Raw genomic sequence first — 17,372 nt, forward strand, 5'->3', positions numbered from 1 at the left:
AAATAAACCATAGAAATGTTAGAACGTTAATCATCCAATGATCATATTTCATAATCACATAGACATATGTGTGGAAAGTGCATATTTCAAATAAATCTGCTAAAAAACAACCAATCCCAAAACATTGTAGAGCTCTGAGGATTCAACTGTAATTGTATATAGCAAGCTAGCAAAATTACACACATAATTTGCCAAATACACAATCACATCGACATTAATGTGAGACACAAATCAACGCATGCAAATGTTAATAAATTATTATAACCTTACCACTTCTTGAAGACACAGACTTTCCACTAGTTAGTCGAGAACCCACTTGGTGTGAAAAAAGGTTAGAAATAATTGTCATTATGTGCATAAGTTGAAGAAATTCTGAGAAAGAATTCTACAGAATTCTTCGTTGTTTTAAGTGCTGTTGTTTTAATAAGATTAGATAAAGGAAAGTACAGCCTGGTACCTGTAGACTTGAAGGATTAATATGACTACATTATTTCAGCTATCCTAACTGCCATGTTGACTATTTCAGCATTCCTAAATGCCATTTTTATTTTTTTATTTTCACTCATCCCCAAGCCTAGAAACAGTTTTTAGGTCCAGAAGTAAATTATTTAAGCCACGCCACACCACACATAACATGTGCAAGAAACTAACATCAATTAAAATAAGATAGATTATATTTCCCATAAAAAAACTACTCAAGAATACACCTAATTAAAGATTCATCATGTGACCTGATTGCAATTTAAATACATCAATTATGATTTAAATATGTCTAATTGTGTATTCGACCAATCAGGTTCTGTGTAGTGATGCCAGAGAAATATTACTGGATCTAAACATTGTTTGTAGGCTTGAGGAAAAGTGAAAATTCAAAATATCAAAATGTCTAAATGGCAGTTAGGTTAGCTGAAACGGTGTAGTAGCGTTAGTCCTTCAAGACTACAGGTAAGCTAAGGAATGTAGGAATTGTCTCAGAATGACACATATACTCAAAAAGGGAAATTGCAAAATTTTGAACCCATATTTCTAAATCAAAGCAAAGTGTAATATTTCTAAACAAATGAAAGATAAACAAAACTTATAAGAACTTTCTTTGCTGGAATTAATATTAATCTTCAAAGTCAGTATTGTCTTTTTTTTCAAATTTTCTTCCTTTGGCTTATTCTTGTTCTAAATTTGTCATTTTATTTCCACCATAACAAATAAATTATGAGTTATGATAGAAAATACAAATGGAAGAAACACATATTTGTATTTGATTGAATATTCTTTGACTTAACTTAATTTATATATTTTGTTAATTTATTTGTTATGTATGTTTTTTTCCTGGTGAAATCAATAAATCAAATCAAATACATATATCAGTAAGCACAATTTACGTTTTATCATTTTCATACAAAATTCTTAGCAAAATGCAGTCATGAAGGAATGATATGAATTTGACATGTTTCAATGAATCAAGCTGAACAAGACTATAAGATATTGGTACCCTGTGCTGTTCAGCCCTATCAGGCTTCTAAACCACAGTGAGTATTAGCTGACAGCGTGGCATAAAAGTCATATCCTACTGACTAAATTTGAACAAAATTTACTCAGCAAATGAATTTCACTTTTTGAGCTGATGTGAAAAACTGAGACAGTCCCGTTACTTTGTAAACAATGACTACGGCACTTGTACACCAATGATGAGATTGACAATATTTTCAATAATTTTGTTCTGTCAACTTTAAATATTGCAGGGGAAAAAATTCGGATGAATTCCATTCTAAAAGCATTTTATCGAGTCCACACAGATGTTTTATACCGCACTTAAGCCAAGTTGAATGCATTTGAACAAAAAATACAGCATTTATAACCTGGTTGTTCTATGTCATATTAGGGACTGGATACAAACTACAGGAGGGAGGGGTGTTTTTTCAGAAGGAAGGAAGGGGTAGTTTTTCAGAAGTTTGATCATGACAAAGATTTACCCTCCCCCACACTTGACGTAAGAGTTACATGATGATTGCATAGGATTATTCCATTTTTAAATATCAACTTTCTCTATTGCTCTGCTCAACAACTGTTTTTTTCACCCCAAAATTTTTCATCCTTACTTGACAATGGGTTTATTAAAAGAAACACAACTAAAATTATGGAAATATTGTCATACTCATCAACGTTGTCTAAAAAGAAGAAATCATATAATACGACTCTGGTAATTGAGGCTTCGATTTACTTAGACACAAACTAAATCTATTGTTCTTCAATGTGGTACATTACACAAGTGGGTGATAGCAGTTCCTCTGTTGTGTGATTCTAATCACCCTGTGATCAACATAGTATAAACATTGGAAGTTCCAAAACAGTAGTGCAAGTTAATGGAACTCTGTCAATAAAACATACCATAATTAAACCAATGACCATTCAACAGCTTATCACTGTTGTATCAACATGTTGTGACAATAGATTTAGTTTGTGACTATCATAGTAAACCAAAGCCTTGATTACCAGAACACTATATGCAGGCCATGCATTTATATTCATAGCTTGTACATGCATTACATCAACATAACATGTACTGATGAACTGGTACAAACTCCCTCAACCAATGAAATTGCATATTCCAAATATCCATGTCAAAGGTCATATGCTCATTTGCATAATCCAATTTCTCATAATGCTATACTGAATAGAGAAGGGATGAATTCAGGAAAAAAGCCGTTTACAATCCCTTAGCTAAACTGCCCACGGCACTGATCTGTAACTATGCTAACCTCTCATAGTAGACCAGAGCTAGTGTATTCACAGATTCAGCATGATGGACAGTCTGTCGAACAGATTACACAAGTTTTTATCCTGAATTTACAAATTGAAAACAACCCTACTGAACATTGCATTATGGGAAATACCAACTATTGATTCCATATCTTTTGTGTCTTATAAAGATTTCATATAATTTCATAATTTTTCCAAGTTTTCGAAGATTTTGATTTCATTTTCTAAGATTCACGAGTACACATAATGTTCCTGTCTTCTGGATCTAAACTTTAACTTAGCGCTGAACATGTTGCTTTAACCTTTACCCTCTAACCTCTGACCTTTTATCCATGTTTCTTCATAGACAGTGGAGAGGTTTCTGTCTATGATTCCCTTAGTCTTGGTTACCCAGACTCTCGTCACTGAGGGCACCCAGCTTTCACCCACTTGATCCTGCTTGATCTCACTCAGCAGACGGCAGTATGGCGCCCTCAACGACGAGAGTCTAGATTATAATTCCTTAAAATATATTTTACGCTCGTAAATGACATGGATTTAAAATCAGATTCTAATTTTTATTACTGTTTTACGTTTCTTGGGATATCATTATAAAAGAAATTTACTTTAATTTCTAATAATTTACGCTATTCTCGCATAATTTAATTTTGGCCTACGGTAATTTTATTGCGATACAGTATAATATATTTTAGGCGATACAGTACAATATATTTTATTTTTTTAAATAATTTCATATAATCATCTGATAACAGAGACAGAGAATCGAGTTCGACTACCAGATATTGCATGCATTAAGTAAAACTACTAATCAGAAAAATCTACACTCTTGTGCACTGAAGAGGCCAAGCTGAAAAGAATGGCACTGGAGTGGAGTTGGAGAATGGCATTTTACTGTAGCTCTTCCCGTACCACGCCTGGTGCTTTGCAATAGCAAGTTGTATTCAAATATAAATTAGATTACGATTTCCCAGAACACAAATTAAAAAATAATTGCAAAAAAAACACACTTTGAAATAAAGCCATTCCTCTCAGTTTTGCCCCTTTTTCATTCAACGTAATATTTCACTACATTGAGTACATCAGTACAAATAGACATGCAGATAGAAAAAACAACAAAGTCAACTTAAAGATGACTTCAGAGCATGCAGGAATATAAGACCTTATATTTGAGAATCTAAGAGAGCATTATCAACATGCAAGTATCACCAATTATCAGATCTTACCCGCTGACCCATAGTCAGAATGTTCGCTATTGGCAGGCACACCTTAACATAGGAAAGTAAAAATCAAACATTTGTATAAAGTCTTTTAGATAACAACACCAATTTTTATAGAAGTTTGTACTTGCAGTCAGACAGAAAACCTCCCATGATTCTTTGCAGTGAGGTTAAAGGTCAAAACTGCAAGGAACCCTGGGAGGAATAAAAGTTGATAGCCAGACTGTAAAAAAAATTAGTATTAATCACACAGGTACTAATTATACAGGTAGTATTAATCACACAGGTACTAATTTACAGATAGTTTACCTATAAAGCCCACATAATTGTCAACAAAGGATTGCACAGATAAAGTTAACCCAAAAGTATTCTAAACTTATTATATGTAATATTTCACAACAACCAGCAATTACCATGGTAACACCTTGCACCAGAGCTGGGTTTCTCTTTAATAAGAAACTTTCTTGTAAAGCTTTTCAACACAATTATGGGATATACACAACACGGCATGCAGTGCACAAATAATACTCCCATAACTTAACATTTACAGTAACATACTTGGAATAAAGTGTCTAGCGCTACCAGGTGACCTTTCACCTTTCACCTTTGACTTGACATGCACTAATTTATTCATAGGTTTGTTCTAAACTAGTGGCTATGACGGGGGTTATAGGATGAGAAATGAGATGGGCTGTTTAGGATGGACATGGAGATGAAACTAGTGACAACAAAATGAATTAAAAACATTTGAGATGACAAAACACTGTGTAACGAATTATTTACCAAACATTGGTTGACTTTCATGACCTCATGTGACCCTAGATTTTGTATAATTTTGTAGATATAGAAGTTAGTTTGTAAGGTATCCCATGACGGGGCGCCCTCAAACATCAGTCAACCCCTTTCACAGGCCAATGAGGGCAGAGTAACATGATATATGTTACACCAAATTACAGCCCAGGATCAGATAGATGGTCACGAAAGTAGCCAAGTAAATGGTTGAATATTATTTGTGAGTTAATTAGCACCGCAATGTCAAACTTTTAAATAACATAATAGTTCAAATCATGAATGCACACCTAGTGGCCAAACTTTACAATCTTTTGTTTTTTCTGATTATAACTGAATTATTGGATATTAGCAATCTATCTTGACAATGATTCTCATCCAAAAGCTGCTTCTAGACAGCACCCCTAGTGGCCAAACTATACAATCTTTTGTTTTTATCTGGTAAACGGCATTTAGTAATCTACCGGTACATTGATGTGTCTTAATTCTCATACCTTCTTTACACAATCAAAAGACAATGAAAAGTTAAACTATAGAACTATGAACTATAGTATGTATGGCTTGAAGTAGGCTAGAGATTATCCATGGCTTTGAATCTCAAGGTCTCTTTTCGAATCTCAAATCTCTCTTTACATTTGAATTCATAGATAGCCTCTAGACTAGATTGGGTGTAGTGTATACACAATACTAATATGGTGCTGTGGTTCATGTTATATGTATATCATGCATGAAAACTAATTTAATATTGAACATTTTTTTAATTAAATTACTTCAAGACCTTTGTACAGTACTCTGTGAGTTTGGAAATTTTACCACAAATAAAAGGAACAACGTTGACAGCTAACAAAAAGCTAACTGGAAACAAAGAACAATGCCATCATAACTAAGTTTACGTAGCTTTCCATGAGATTTCAATGAAGCCATGTGATATCAACACCTTACGCGCCTCTAGAGGTAATTTTTTTTACAAATTAACTACAACAGAATGGCTACATATTAAAGGAATTGAAATAGCATCATTTTACACATGATGAAAATAATAGCACATAATTATGACAAACAGTAAATTACTTTCCTTGTGTATAATATATACAGGTTGTATAATGAATGCTGTCTATGTGATATAGTTCAAACCCTGTCTTTCCACGGTTGTAGATTTTTGTGTACAAACAAATACCTCCCTCGTAAAAAGTGGATCAAATTGTTTGAGACAAAAGTTTTAGGTGGAATGTATCGAGTTTATAATTGGGATCACCGATTGGGAATAAGTTACAAGTACATTCTAGACTGTAAGATACATCATGTCGTTCTGCCCTCACAGGTCTCCTCTCACTGAGGGAGGGGTGGACCGATGTGTGAGGGCGCCCTGTCATGGCGTACCTTACAGACTATAAATAGATTCCTGCTGAAAAGTGTGGCCCTACCAAGAAAATTACCAGAAATTTTAACATTAAAAGTGGTAAAATTCCAAACCTTGCAATATCACTACACAGTGCTTATGTTATGAAATGAACAACATACGTGAAATAAACAACACCAAAAAATCGTTGTGTGTGTAGGGTTAAATGCATTATTTGGGCAATTCACACAGGATGTGGAATCATTTGGGCAAGTGCAATGGATTATGGGTATGAGACACAATGCATGATGGGATATTGAATTGTGATCCTCACCAGGGCTGGGTAAGAAGATATCATTTTCATTGTCAAACCATCGCACACCTTTAGAAGCTAAGAACAAACAAACAATCAAACAATCAATGAGAGGTCAACTCAAATCATGTCATTAGGCCTGATCACATGATTTTTCATAGCCTATGGAAAGTTTGAATTAGACTACAACACAGGAATCACTTTCTGATTGGGTTAACATCGAGCTGGCTTAGTCCTAAAATAGGGTGTATGCACAAAAGTACGAACACCAGGCTGGCATTGACACCTGACCAACATGTATTTGCAACTGACAAGGTTATGCCTTCTCCATAGCATTTTGAACTATGTTGATATTCTTCAGTCGTCCTCAAATATGCAAGCAATGTATTGTACTGGTTGCTGCAATACTTTGATGTCCACTGACTTTATAGTGTTGTGGTTAAATGGTTACTGCAACACTTTGATGTCCACTGACATTATACCAGTAGTTGCTGCTACAGATTAATTTTGCACAGCAATACAGTGACAGTGTTGTGGTTGCTGCTGTACTTTGATGTCCACAGACTATAATATAGTCAGCATTCTTGCAATACTTAAGTGTAGCAGTTGCTGCAATGTTTAACTTCGACAAACATGGTTATAGTCGCTGCCATTGTCCGTCAAAAGACATTACAGTATTGTTATTTCTGGTATGTTTTAATGTCCAAAGACATTTAGTGTAATCTTCAATGCTCGGAAATCACACTGTAACCTGAATAAATTTACAAACTAAATTGTATGCAAATGTATGCAAATTATACACAATTCAATAACAAAAATATGGTTAAAGATTAAATCAAGATTAAGTTGACTGATGTCCTGTAGAAATAAAACATGTTTGTCAAATTGATGTTTTCCTCTCTTACCTTTTCTTTTAGGTCTTGGAGGAGGAGGTGGCTCTTCTTTCCGTCTGTAATGCCAAAAATCTGGAGGTTTCAGAATTTTCTTCTTTCGCTTGTGATCTTGTTTTGGTGCAGGAGTCTTTTCCATATGTGCATGAAAACGGGGACATGGTAAATGTGGGAATTCATCGTATTCAGGCTGAAAAAAAAATGATATAAAAAGTTTTGAGACTAGATATTGCATCATGTCTGACATATGTGAAATGTAACATCTATGGTTGCTATATCTTGAAAGTACCCTCTAAAACAGAAATAGGATGGCCAGAGAATTTTACCCACTTCATAATAACAGCGCCCTCTATGACAGAAATAATGACTAGTGATCATATAATTTTTTACTTACCACATAGTGATAGCGCCCTCTATCATACAGATTAGCAGTGTGATGAAACCTGAAGTAGAGACTATTTTCATCATCCTACAAAAAAAATGATATTTTACATTTAGTTACTTAGCTTGACTTTGTAACTTAAATCACCATAGCAACCTAATGTTAAAGCTGCACTAGCTGTAACTGGAGATTATTATTTCGAAAAGACAACCAACAATATATTCACTGGAAATTGTGTAAATACCAATAATTTAGATATTGTTTTTGTTAATTAGAGGTCTATTTTAAGTAGTACAGAATCAAGTTGAAGTCATTATCAAATTGTGGGGGCTGATTTTAGGGTACACAGCCAAAAATTTGATTTGATTTATTGTACATTATGTACTGCTTCACAAATACATTTACTCACTTGTGATTCTGTACTGTGCAGAGTGTACGATATTATGAGTATGTCAAAATACAAAATGTATGTTGCAGCTAGTTCAGTTTCCATTACAATTTCTGAAATTTTTAATTGTAAAATTCTTGTTTATGTTTCCAGGACCTTTAACTTTAACATACCACATAGATGCATCCATCCCTTACACAGTGTCTGCTCTGTAGACGCAATAAAGATAACACACAAACATCACTTACACAGTGTCTGCTCTGTAGACGCAATAAAGATAACACACAAACATCACTTACACAGTGTCTGCTCTGTAGACGCAATAAAGATAACACACAAACATCACTTACACAGTGTCTGCTCTGTAGACACAATAAAGATAACACACAAACATCACTTACACAGTGTCTGCTCTGGAGACACAATAAAGATAACACACAAACATCACTTACATAGTGTCTGCTCTGTAGACACAATAAAGATAACACACAAACATCCCTTACACAGTGTCTGCTCTGTAAACACAATAAAGATAACACACAAACATCCCTTATACAGTGTCTGCTCTGTAGACACAATAAAGATAACACACAAACATCACTTACATAGTGTCTGCTCTGTAGACACAATAAAGATAACACACAAACATCCCTTACACAGTGTCTGCTCTGTAGACACAATAAAGATAACACACAAACATCCCTTACACAGTGTCTGCTCTGTAGACACAATAAAGATAACACACAAACATCACTTACACAGTGTCTGCTCTGTAGACACAATAAAGATAACACACAGACATCCCTTACACAGTGTCTGCTCTGTAGACACAATAAAGATAACACACAGACATCCCTTACACAGTGTCTGCTCTGTAGACACAATAAAGATAACACACAAACATTCCTTACATTGTGTCTGCTCTGTAGACACAATACAGATAACATACAAACATCCCTTACACAGTGTCTGCTCTGTAGACACAATAAAGATAACACACAAACATCCCTTACACAGTGTCTGCTTTGTAGACACAATAAAGATAACACACAAACATCCCTTACATAGTGTCTGCTCTGTAGACACAATAAAGATAACACACAAACATCCCTTACACAGTGTCTGCTCTGTAGACACAATAAAGATAACACACAAACATCCCTCACACAGTGTCTGCTCTGTAGACACAATAAAGATAACACACAAACATACCTAGGTTGGTTGATGGAAATGATGGGTGGGAGAAAGAGACGGAGGGGTGGGGGGCAGAGATTGAATGTAGTGAAATTACTGCAGAACCAATGATGAAGACACACATTGTCGTGACATAGAACAACCGGGGTATAAATTCCATATTTTTTTCATTCAACTTGGCTTGGTATAATGAGTACTACTGTGCATGGTTCATTTGTACATTTTATATGTTATATTTTTTTAAAAGTACAAAAAACATTATTTGTCAAAGAGTTAGAAAAGTCTGGTTTAAAAAATCCAATATCATTGTCGTAATTATTAAAGAATAAAACCTTTCAAATCTCAAATAAATTTCACAAACATAGAACCCATAATGAAAGCACGACTAAGTATCTTTAGAAAATCAACTACGACTGTACATAATTTATTTCTTGTTGCCATGGCAATCATTCTATACTATTGATTCTCTATATATATTCAAGCAACACCCCAAGGAATTTCCTTTCTGGGTGATAAAAAATTCCCAATTTTCTTATCTTTTCATTTTCCAACAAAAAGGTAAAAACAAGAAATCAATCATACCTTTACAAAGTGATTGTCATTTTTAAAACATAAAAGCACGGGAAGTATTTTATAATGATTGATTCGTTGTAGAGATTTATAGATTTTAAACTCTATTGTTATGCAAATTACCCCGACTTCCAGCTCTTCAAAGTACTGGTGAATATTTTATGGAGTACTGTTATTAATAAAATATTAATACTTTGAGTACCGTAACTTTCTTACATTATTCATAATGCAGACATGGTTTCGTTAATTTTACAGTAAGACGTTTATAAAAGTCAAACGGTTTTATTGTACATGTACTTGATTTAGACACTTCCTTGTCTGTGCCTTAGAGGAGAGTGTGCTCCCCTGGGTGTGCTATTTTCTATGGTTTCAGAAATATCCATGTTATGTAGTTCTTGATAAGTTGCCATCCAGTAAATTCTCTATTTGCTGTCGCCATGTGGATAGGTTTGTCAGTACATTTACAAAAAGACAAACATATTTCAATTTGCTCAAAAGTTTCTCAGAAGGCCTTATTTTATAGTTGTAAATGGAAAGACCGAATATCTTCAGAATAACTACGTGTATTTCTAAATTTTGTATTTTGTCATTTCTCTTTCACCAGTCTAGTAGATTTAGGTACAAACTGAATACGAATCAACTGAAAAGTGAATTTTACATGACATGCTAGCAATGTGGTGTTTTTCTGTGTGTGTTTTTATTCCTGTCTGCCTGGTAGGTTTTGTTGAAATTCAAGGACAGCAAACAAAGTATTTTATTGATGGGTCCTAAGCTTACATTTCTCATATATAAGGCAAAACAGAAATGTGTGTTTCTGATATCCTGCCTATTCTGAAAAAAATGTTTACAGTTTGAAAAGTTAAATGATTTCCATGTAAAATTTCTTGCTAATATATCGTTCCAGAGAACCTAAGTCTTGTCAGACCGTAAGTTGAATTTATATAGTACAACCTGCATATTGTGCTCATCTACTTCACTAAGTTTTTAGTGTCTTTAGTTACCGGGTACTTCTTTTACACCTCATCAAACGATCGCAGAAATATTGTGACCAATGAGTGTCTTTGTCTTGAAGGTTTAGGAACCTGGTAAAACTTGCCATAACTTCAGTGAGGAATCCAAATGAAATACATACACATACACATAAAGAACTCGGGTAGATTTTTTTTTTTTTTGGGAGGGGGGGGGGGGGGGGTAGATTTTACCTATTACTATATGTTGTAGTAATAGGTAGTTCTTTCCCGCCTTGCAAAAAAAATTTCTTTCCTTTATAATTTTTCCCTCTGTTTCTTATTTTAGACCAGAATTGGAAAAATACACATTGTGAAATTATTTGTATCAAAATTTTGGTTAAATTGATCAAAATATGAGAATTGTTGTTTCTTTTTTATATTTCTTTCTGTCTCATTTCATTTTAGACTGGAATTTGCCCTTAAAACAACATTGTAAATAAGTTAAAAATATGAACACCAGTAGTTTTAGTAATACAATATGAAGAATGTAGCTACCGGAGATTTATAAAAATTCCACTTCAGTAATCATGTTTACTAATATTATTAGCTACTTGCAAAACTGTCGAAAGTCTGTAAAAATAATGAACTAAAATCCAATGAAGCATGAATAAACTTAGACACATTTATTTTTTTAAATCAGCAAATCAAATTCGACACCTACAAATACATGTACAGTACATTGAATTAGAGAGTCGACAACCAAGTACTTCTTGTTAGTGCAATTAAAATGCAATGAAACATGAATAAATACTAATACTTTCATTATCCCCTTGATTTGCCATTAAAAAAGAGAGAAAAACCTGGGTCTGAAATTGAAATTTACTGAAGCACAAAATTGTGGTCTGTTGAGACTCCATCATGTATTGATTAGTTGACACTACACTAAGCATGGCAGGTACCCTATGAATAATAAACAGTTAACTGTATGTTACAGTGAGTTCTTTCCCACTTTGCAAACATTTTTGTTTCTTTTATAATTTTTCCTTCTGTTTCTTTTTATTTTAGACTAGAATTGGAAAAATACTCATTGTGAAATTATTCGTATCAAAATTTTGGTTAAATTGATCAAAATATGAGAATTTTGGTTCTTTTTTAAAATATTTCTTTCTGTCTCATTTCATTTTAGACTGGAATGAAACAAATGAACTGTGTGAAGTTATTCACATCAAAATTTTTATTGAAGAATGACAAACTAGTGGCAAATTCTGAAAAATTATCACTGTAGTTTTTCAACATTTGTGTCGAACAGTTATACATCAGCCATAAAGTATACATGGCATACAACATGTTGTGACAAAAACATTTGAACAAAGTTACTGTTACATTGTCACTTTTTAGACCTATTTTATTTTATTTTACACTAAAATCACAAAATAGTCTTTATTAATGAATTGGGACTAAAATTTTGATCAAAACATGACATTATTAGAAATGATTTTTCAAATTTTTTAAAAATATTTTACTACAGCCATACAGTATAGAACAGTTAACAGTTGTGTGACTTAGCATCAAGTATTAATGGTACAACACAAGAACTGGATTTAATTCTCACACAAAACATACACACCCAATATGTTCTTTGAATAACAGCTACCAACAAATACTTGTAATCTTGCGTTGTATGCCAAGACTAGGAGTGGTATTTCATTTATACGTCTACAATACAGTACAAAACCAGAATAATGTAGGTCGGAAGGTCAACGTTCACTGACACTGAGGTTGTGGTTGTTGCCATGGTGCTCTGTCAACAAAGCTAAGTCCAGCTGTTTGATTTAATTTGTGTGTAAATAGTAACGAGATATGGGTAGATATAAAATGGCAGGCACTGAATAAAGGTGAATTGTGATGAAAAGTACAAAATTTGATTACTGTTTGATTGACAAGTTAATTAAAATTACAACATAGGTTGAGTACATGGACAAATAAATCGTCAATTTGCATTTAGATCACTTCAAAAATCGTGATCTCTGAGTTTGAATAAGCTTCAAGAAAGGATTACACCACATTTGATATTCTCTTGTTAAATTTTATGTTTTCAGTAAATCTGGTTATTTTTCAACCAAAATTTTGACATAAATCCATATCTTAACATTATATGTGTGATTCCAGTCTAAAACTAAGTTAAAATATGTCAAAAGTTTAGAAAATTTAGAATTTTTGTCATTTGATTTGGCGGAAAATCATTGTTACTATTCAAATGGGTTTTCTAAAACATTTTGAGTAAAATGTCGGCACCAATACATAAATATAGCTTATTTCCTTGATTCTAATCTAAAATACAGTTAAACCGCACTAAAAATTACCGAAAAACAAAAAATTTTCTTAAATAATTTTGGAGGGAAAATTTTAGTATCAATTCACATATAAGTATTATTTCTATGAATTCAGTCTAAAATCAAGTATAAACATGCCAAAAAATTACAATAAAACAAGAATATTTGATGATATAATTTTACTAGAAAACATTGTACAATTGATATTGACTTAGTGTTCTGATCACATTGGATTCTACTTCATTGATTTTGAATGCACAGAACATTGCCACTTGACCTTAACATTTTGAAATAACAAAGTATAGTAACATTTACAATTGTCTGACCAGTTTTGTATTCAATGATCAACACTTTTTTCAAGGACCAAACCTGTAAATGCTGGCAATTACACTTCAAATGTCATTCACGGCAGTTGCCATGGAGATATTGAATTGAGAAAGCTGCCAGCCACAGAAAACAATCTCAAGGGTATATGTATGGCTTAAAGTGTAGAGTCAAATTAATTTTTGCCAAGATCTCGACATTATGCAAGATTGGCAAAATTTTGAAGTCAAAATAAAGGACCATTCTTGAAGTACGACAGTTCACTACTGTCAATGTGTTTGATAAAATTCCCATATTGCGCAAGATAAGCCACAGTTGAAGTCAAAACAAATAATCACAGTATCGCATTTGTTGTATTTGAACTTAGCATTGTTATTCCAACAACATTCCAGTGCACTGTCAATACTATAATAGCTCACCAAGGTAATGATGGCATGTTCAAGTGTAAAGGTCAAAATGTCAACGTAACCTAGAGAAACAATTGAAATTCTTTATCCTCTCAAGTGTAACCACGGTGATATGATTAGTTATAACCACCTCTATAAGCTATTGTTTGTCACCATCATCTAAATTGGATAATGAAACCCTTCACAGGGTTAAGGAACTTTTAGATAGGTCAGTTCAGTATATGCGTGGATAATTTCATCTTTTGCGACAGTGTTGGCTTTAGTAGCAGCTTGTGTAGTGTATTGTACAGGTTGGTGATAATCAACTGAGCTGCTGTGTAGGGTTGCTGATGGCACTTCAGTACCAGACAAGGCTGTAATCGCAATTCAACTGAGCTGATATCAAATAACACCCCTGTAGCAGCTCTGTTACTGAACTACTATCAACAACCCTGTAGCAGCCATTACTTAGCTGATATCAACACCTGTAGCAGCCCTGCTACTGTCAGATTTGATAATAACATCCCTGTAGCAGTCCTATAATTGAAATGATATCAACAACCCTGTAGCAGCCATCTTTGAGCTGATAATAACACCATCTCTGTAACTGAAATGATCTGATAACACCCCTGTAGCAACCATGAGTTGATATACATGTAAGCCCTGTACCAGTCATGTCACTGCTGCAGTGAAATGAATATTTTGCTGTGTACTTGGATTTTGTGTTGTTATACAAAACCTTTAGAAACTAGGCTCTCTGACTTGACAGTTGTGAATGATTGCCAGTTTAAAAAGTCAACAACAAGTCTCTGCAATTTTCATAAAGTTTCACTAATGACAACCAGAACATTTTTTTAAACCGTTTTTGTTAGTTACATATATTGTATAATATCTTACTTGTAATATCGTACACACTGAACAGTAATGAATCAGCTGTGGATAAAGGTATTTGTGCAGCTGTACACATTCATTGTGATATGGTATAGTAAATCAATCAAATCAAATTAATTTTGGGGTCCACACCTAAACATCTTAGTGCCCTCAATTTGATCACAATTTCAACATGTTGATGTACTACTTAATATGGATACAATCGACCCCTAATTAACATATGTACATGTATTGGTATTTCACAATTTTCCATTAATCTACTGTTAGTTGTTGAATCTAGAAATAATACCCAGTTACAGCTTGTGCAGCATTAACCTAACATACAGATAATTAATTACACGGTCAACCAACACAGTGAAGTAGTATTATCAACCTGCAATCTCAAGGAGGATATTAAAATCCAAGTAAAGTCATTTTACACTGAGATTTATAGGAACTGTACAAATAGATTGGTTCAATGGCCAGCTGGGACATTCCCGTCTAGTAACTATACAAAGATGTACTTAAGATACAAGTAGTCATTTTCTACAATCACTCTCTTTCTCTCCACATACTTTAATTTTAGTAAAGCGAAGCTGTATAACTGGGGACCTGGTAGGATGTAGGTTGCAATGTGAAGGCTTTAATCCTATGCGCTTAAAATGGTTGCAATGGATTGTATGCTCCCCAGGGAGTTGAGGAAGACTAAAGGGCCGTTGTGCCGTTCTGATCCGAGCCAGGGGTAATAATTGTAAGGCGCTTTGAGCATGGAGTGGGAAAGCGCTATATAAGAACCCAACATTATTATTATTACATATAGTCAAACAGACAAATTCTATCAAAAATCTAGTTAAATCTCCTGCTGGGGAAAGGGTGAACAGCGTAAGTCATAGAGTCTCTCTCACAGTCCTCGGAGTGTCACTTTGCTAAAATTAAAGCTAAACGAATTATTGTGTATGTACCGATACCAGCTATATAACCGTACTCGAATATCCTTGTACTGTGCATTGACCACATAGAGATAACTATTCGTTGAAGTGTGACTGCAATGCATCATGTTTTTGCGAAGCCACGGAGCGTCGAAGTAACACGTCAACGAATGGTTATCTCTAAGTGGTCGATGAGGGCACACAGTACAAGGATATTCCAGTACGGTCATGGAGTACGTTATGTAGATGGTATCGGTACATACAAAATGATTCGTTTAGCTTTAATTTTACAGCAATGCGAAGCTCCGAGGGCTGTGAGAGAGTCTACGTAAATACTAATCCATCACACACTGACAGATGGTTGTAATAGTATTGGTTACTTCGTTTAGTTTACTACAAATTCAACCTACATTTTGAAACTAAGTCATGTGTGAACAGTTTTCAAGATGTTTTATACTATAAATAAATACCACAAATCTATCAATAAACATTAACTTAAGGAGTCTTCCTCATTTGTACAAAATTTCAGAAACAATATGTTGACTATTTTACCTTTAATAATGTTTGTACACATTCATGTACATACTTGGCTAAACTATTCTCACTCTCCCTCATAAAATTCATTGCACTTCATACAGAACAGGTCCTCAAGCCAAAAGACAAACTAATTATGGGTTTGGCAACATAAATAAGTTTTGACATGAATCAGATCATACATCCCTAAGGACATATTTAAAAGAAAGTGTCTCTTTAGAGAAATTCATCACATAGACCAGACCCTCAGGCTATAAAATGAAAACTTAATCACAGGTTTTTTTGGCGACACAACTTGTGATCATGCATGCCAAACTGAGTCATACTTTTCGAAAGAAATCTGTATATTTTCAAAGAAACGGTCTCTCTGGTGAAATTAATGATACAGAACAGGTGAAATTGGCTTGGAGTCACAGGTGTCTGCCGATGTACGTATGTAAAAATGTAACTCGTGATCATGACTATATTTCCATATATGTACATTTGTAAGAAACTGTCTCTGGTGAAATTAATGGGACAGAACCGGTTCTTAAGTTGAATGAAAAATTACTAATCGTCACAGATGTCTGGCGATCTGACTTGTTGTCGTGAATAGCATTGTATTTCCATTTTTGTACATTTCACAGAAACTGCGTCTCTCTGTTGAAATTAACTGGACACAACAGGTCCTTACATTGAGTCACAGGTGTCTGGTGCTATAACTCGTGGTCGTGAATGGAAATCTACTGCCATTTGATAGAATCTGTCACTACTCCAGTCCATTTAAAAACCACCAATGACTAATTGAAACTCTTCACGGCACGCTACGATGCAATTCTATTCACTTGAAATGAGGCAGGTAAGTTTGACAATGGTTGCACGGAAAGACACACAGGTAAAAATACAATAACTAACTGTATGGACTGATCAATAGCCTGACAACATTACCTTAAAACACTCAACAAAAACATTTGATATACACCAGGTTTCATGGTTTTTAACACCTACTGGACTTATCAATGATCAATGCTTGATTGGTACGTCAAAACTGTGAAAATGTTTGAAAATATTTTTGTATTTATAAATTTTTGCTTTTTTGTACTATACATCTTTGACTAGTCTGGAAGCCAAAGTATGTATAAACTCAGTTATTTGCACCATGGAAGTGTTTAATCTACGGTAATACATTTCCATGTTTGCACAAATTTTATTTTTTAAGAAATGTTTA

The 17,372-nt window shown here is 33.9% G+C and overlaps 1 protein-coding gene across 5 annotated transcripts in view; it reads right to left on the reverse strand.

The window, feature by feature from the left end:
* Positions 1-17,372, reverse strand: part of LOC144452833 (uncharacterized) — a 41,466-nt gene that overhangs the window by 15,264 nt on the left and 8,830 nt on the right. For 3 of the 5 annotated variants that reach the window (XM_078144005.1, XM_078144004.1, XM_078144007.1), the window contains exons 3-6: positions 7,700-7,774; positions 7,321-7,495; positions 3,981-4,022; positions 271-315 (exon numbers count right to left, since the gene is read on the reverse strand). In XM_078144005.1, coding sequence (XP_078000131.1) covers positions 271-315; positions 3,981-4,022; positions 7,321-7,495; positions 7,700-7,774 — 337 coding nt within the window. The remainder of the gene's footprint in view (positions 1-270; positions 316-3,980; positions 4,023-7,320; positions 7,496-7,699; positions 7,775-17,372) is intronic. The other 2 variants (XM_078144006.1, XM_078144008.1) reach the window with 1 other exon arrangement.

Source organism: Glandiceps talaboti, chromosome 23 (genome assembly GCF_964340395.1).
Source record: "Glandiceps talaboti chromosome 23, keGlaTala1.1, whole genome shotgun sequence".
NCBI lineage: Eukaryota > Metazoa > Hemichordata > Enteropneusta > Spengelidae > Glandiceps > Glandiceps talaboti.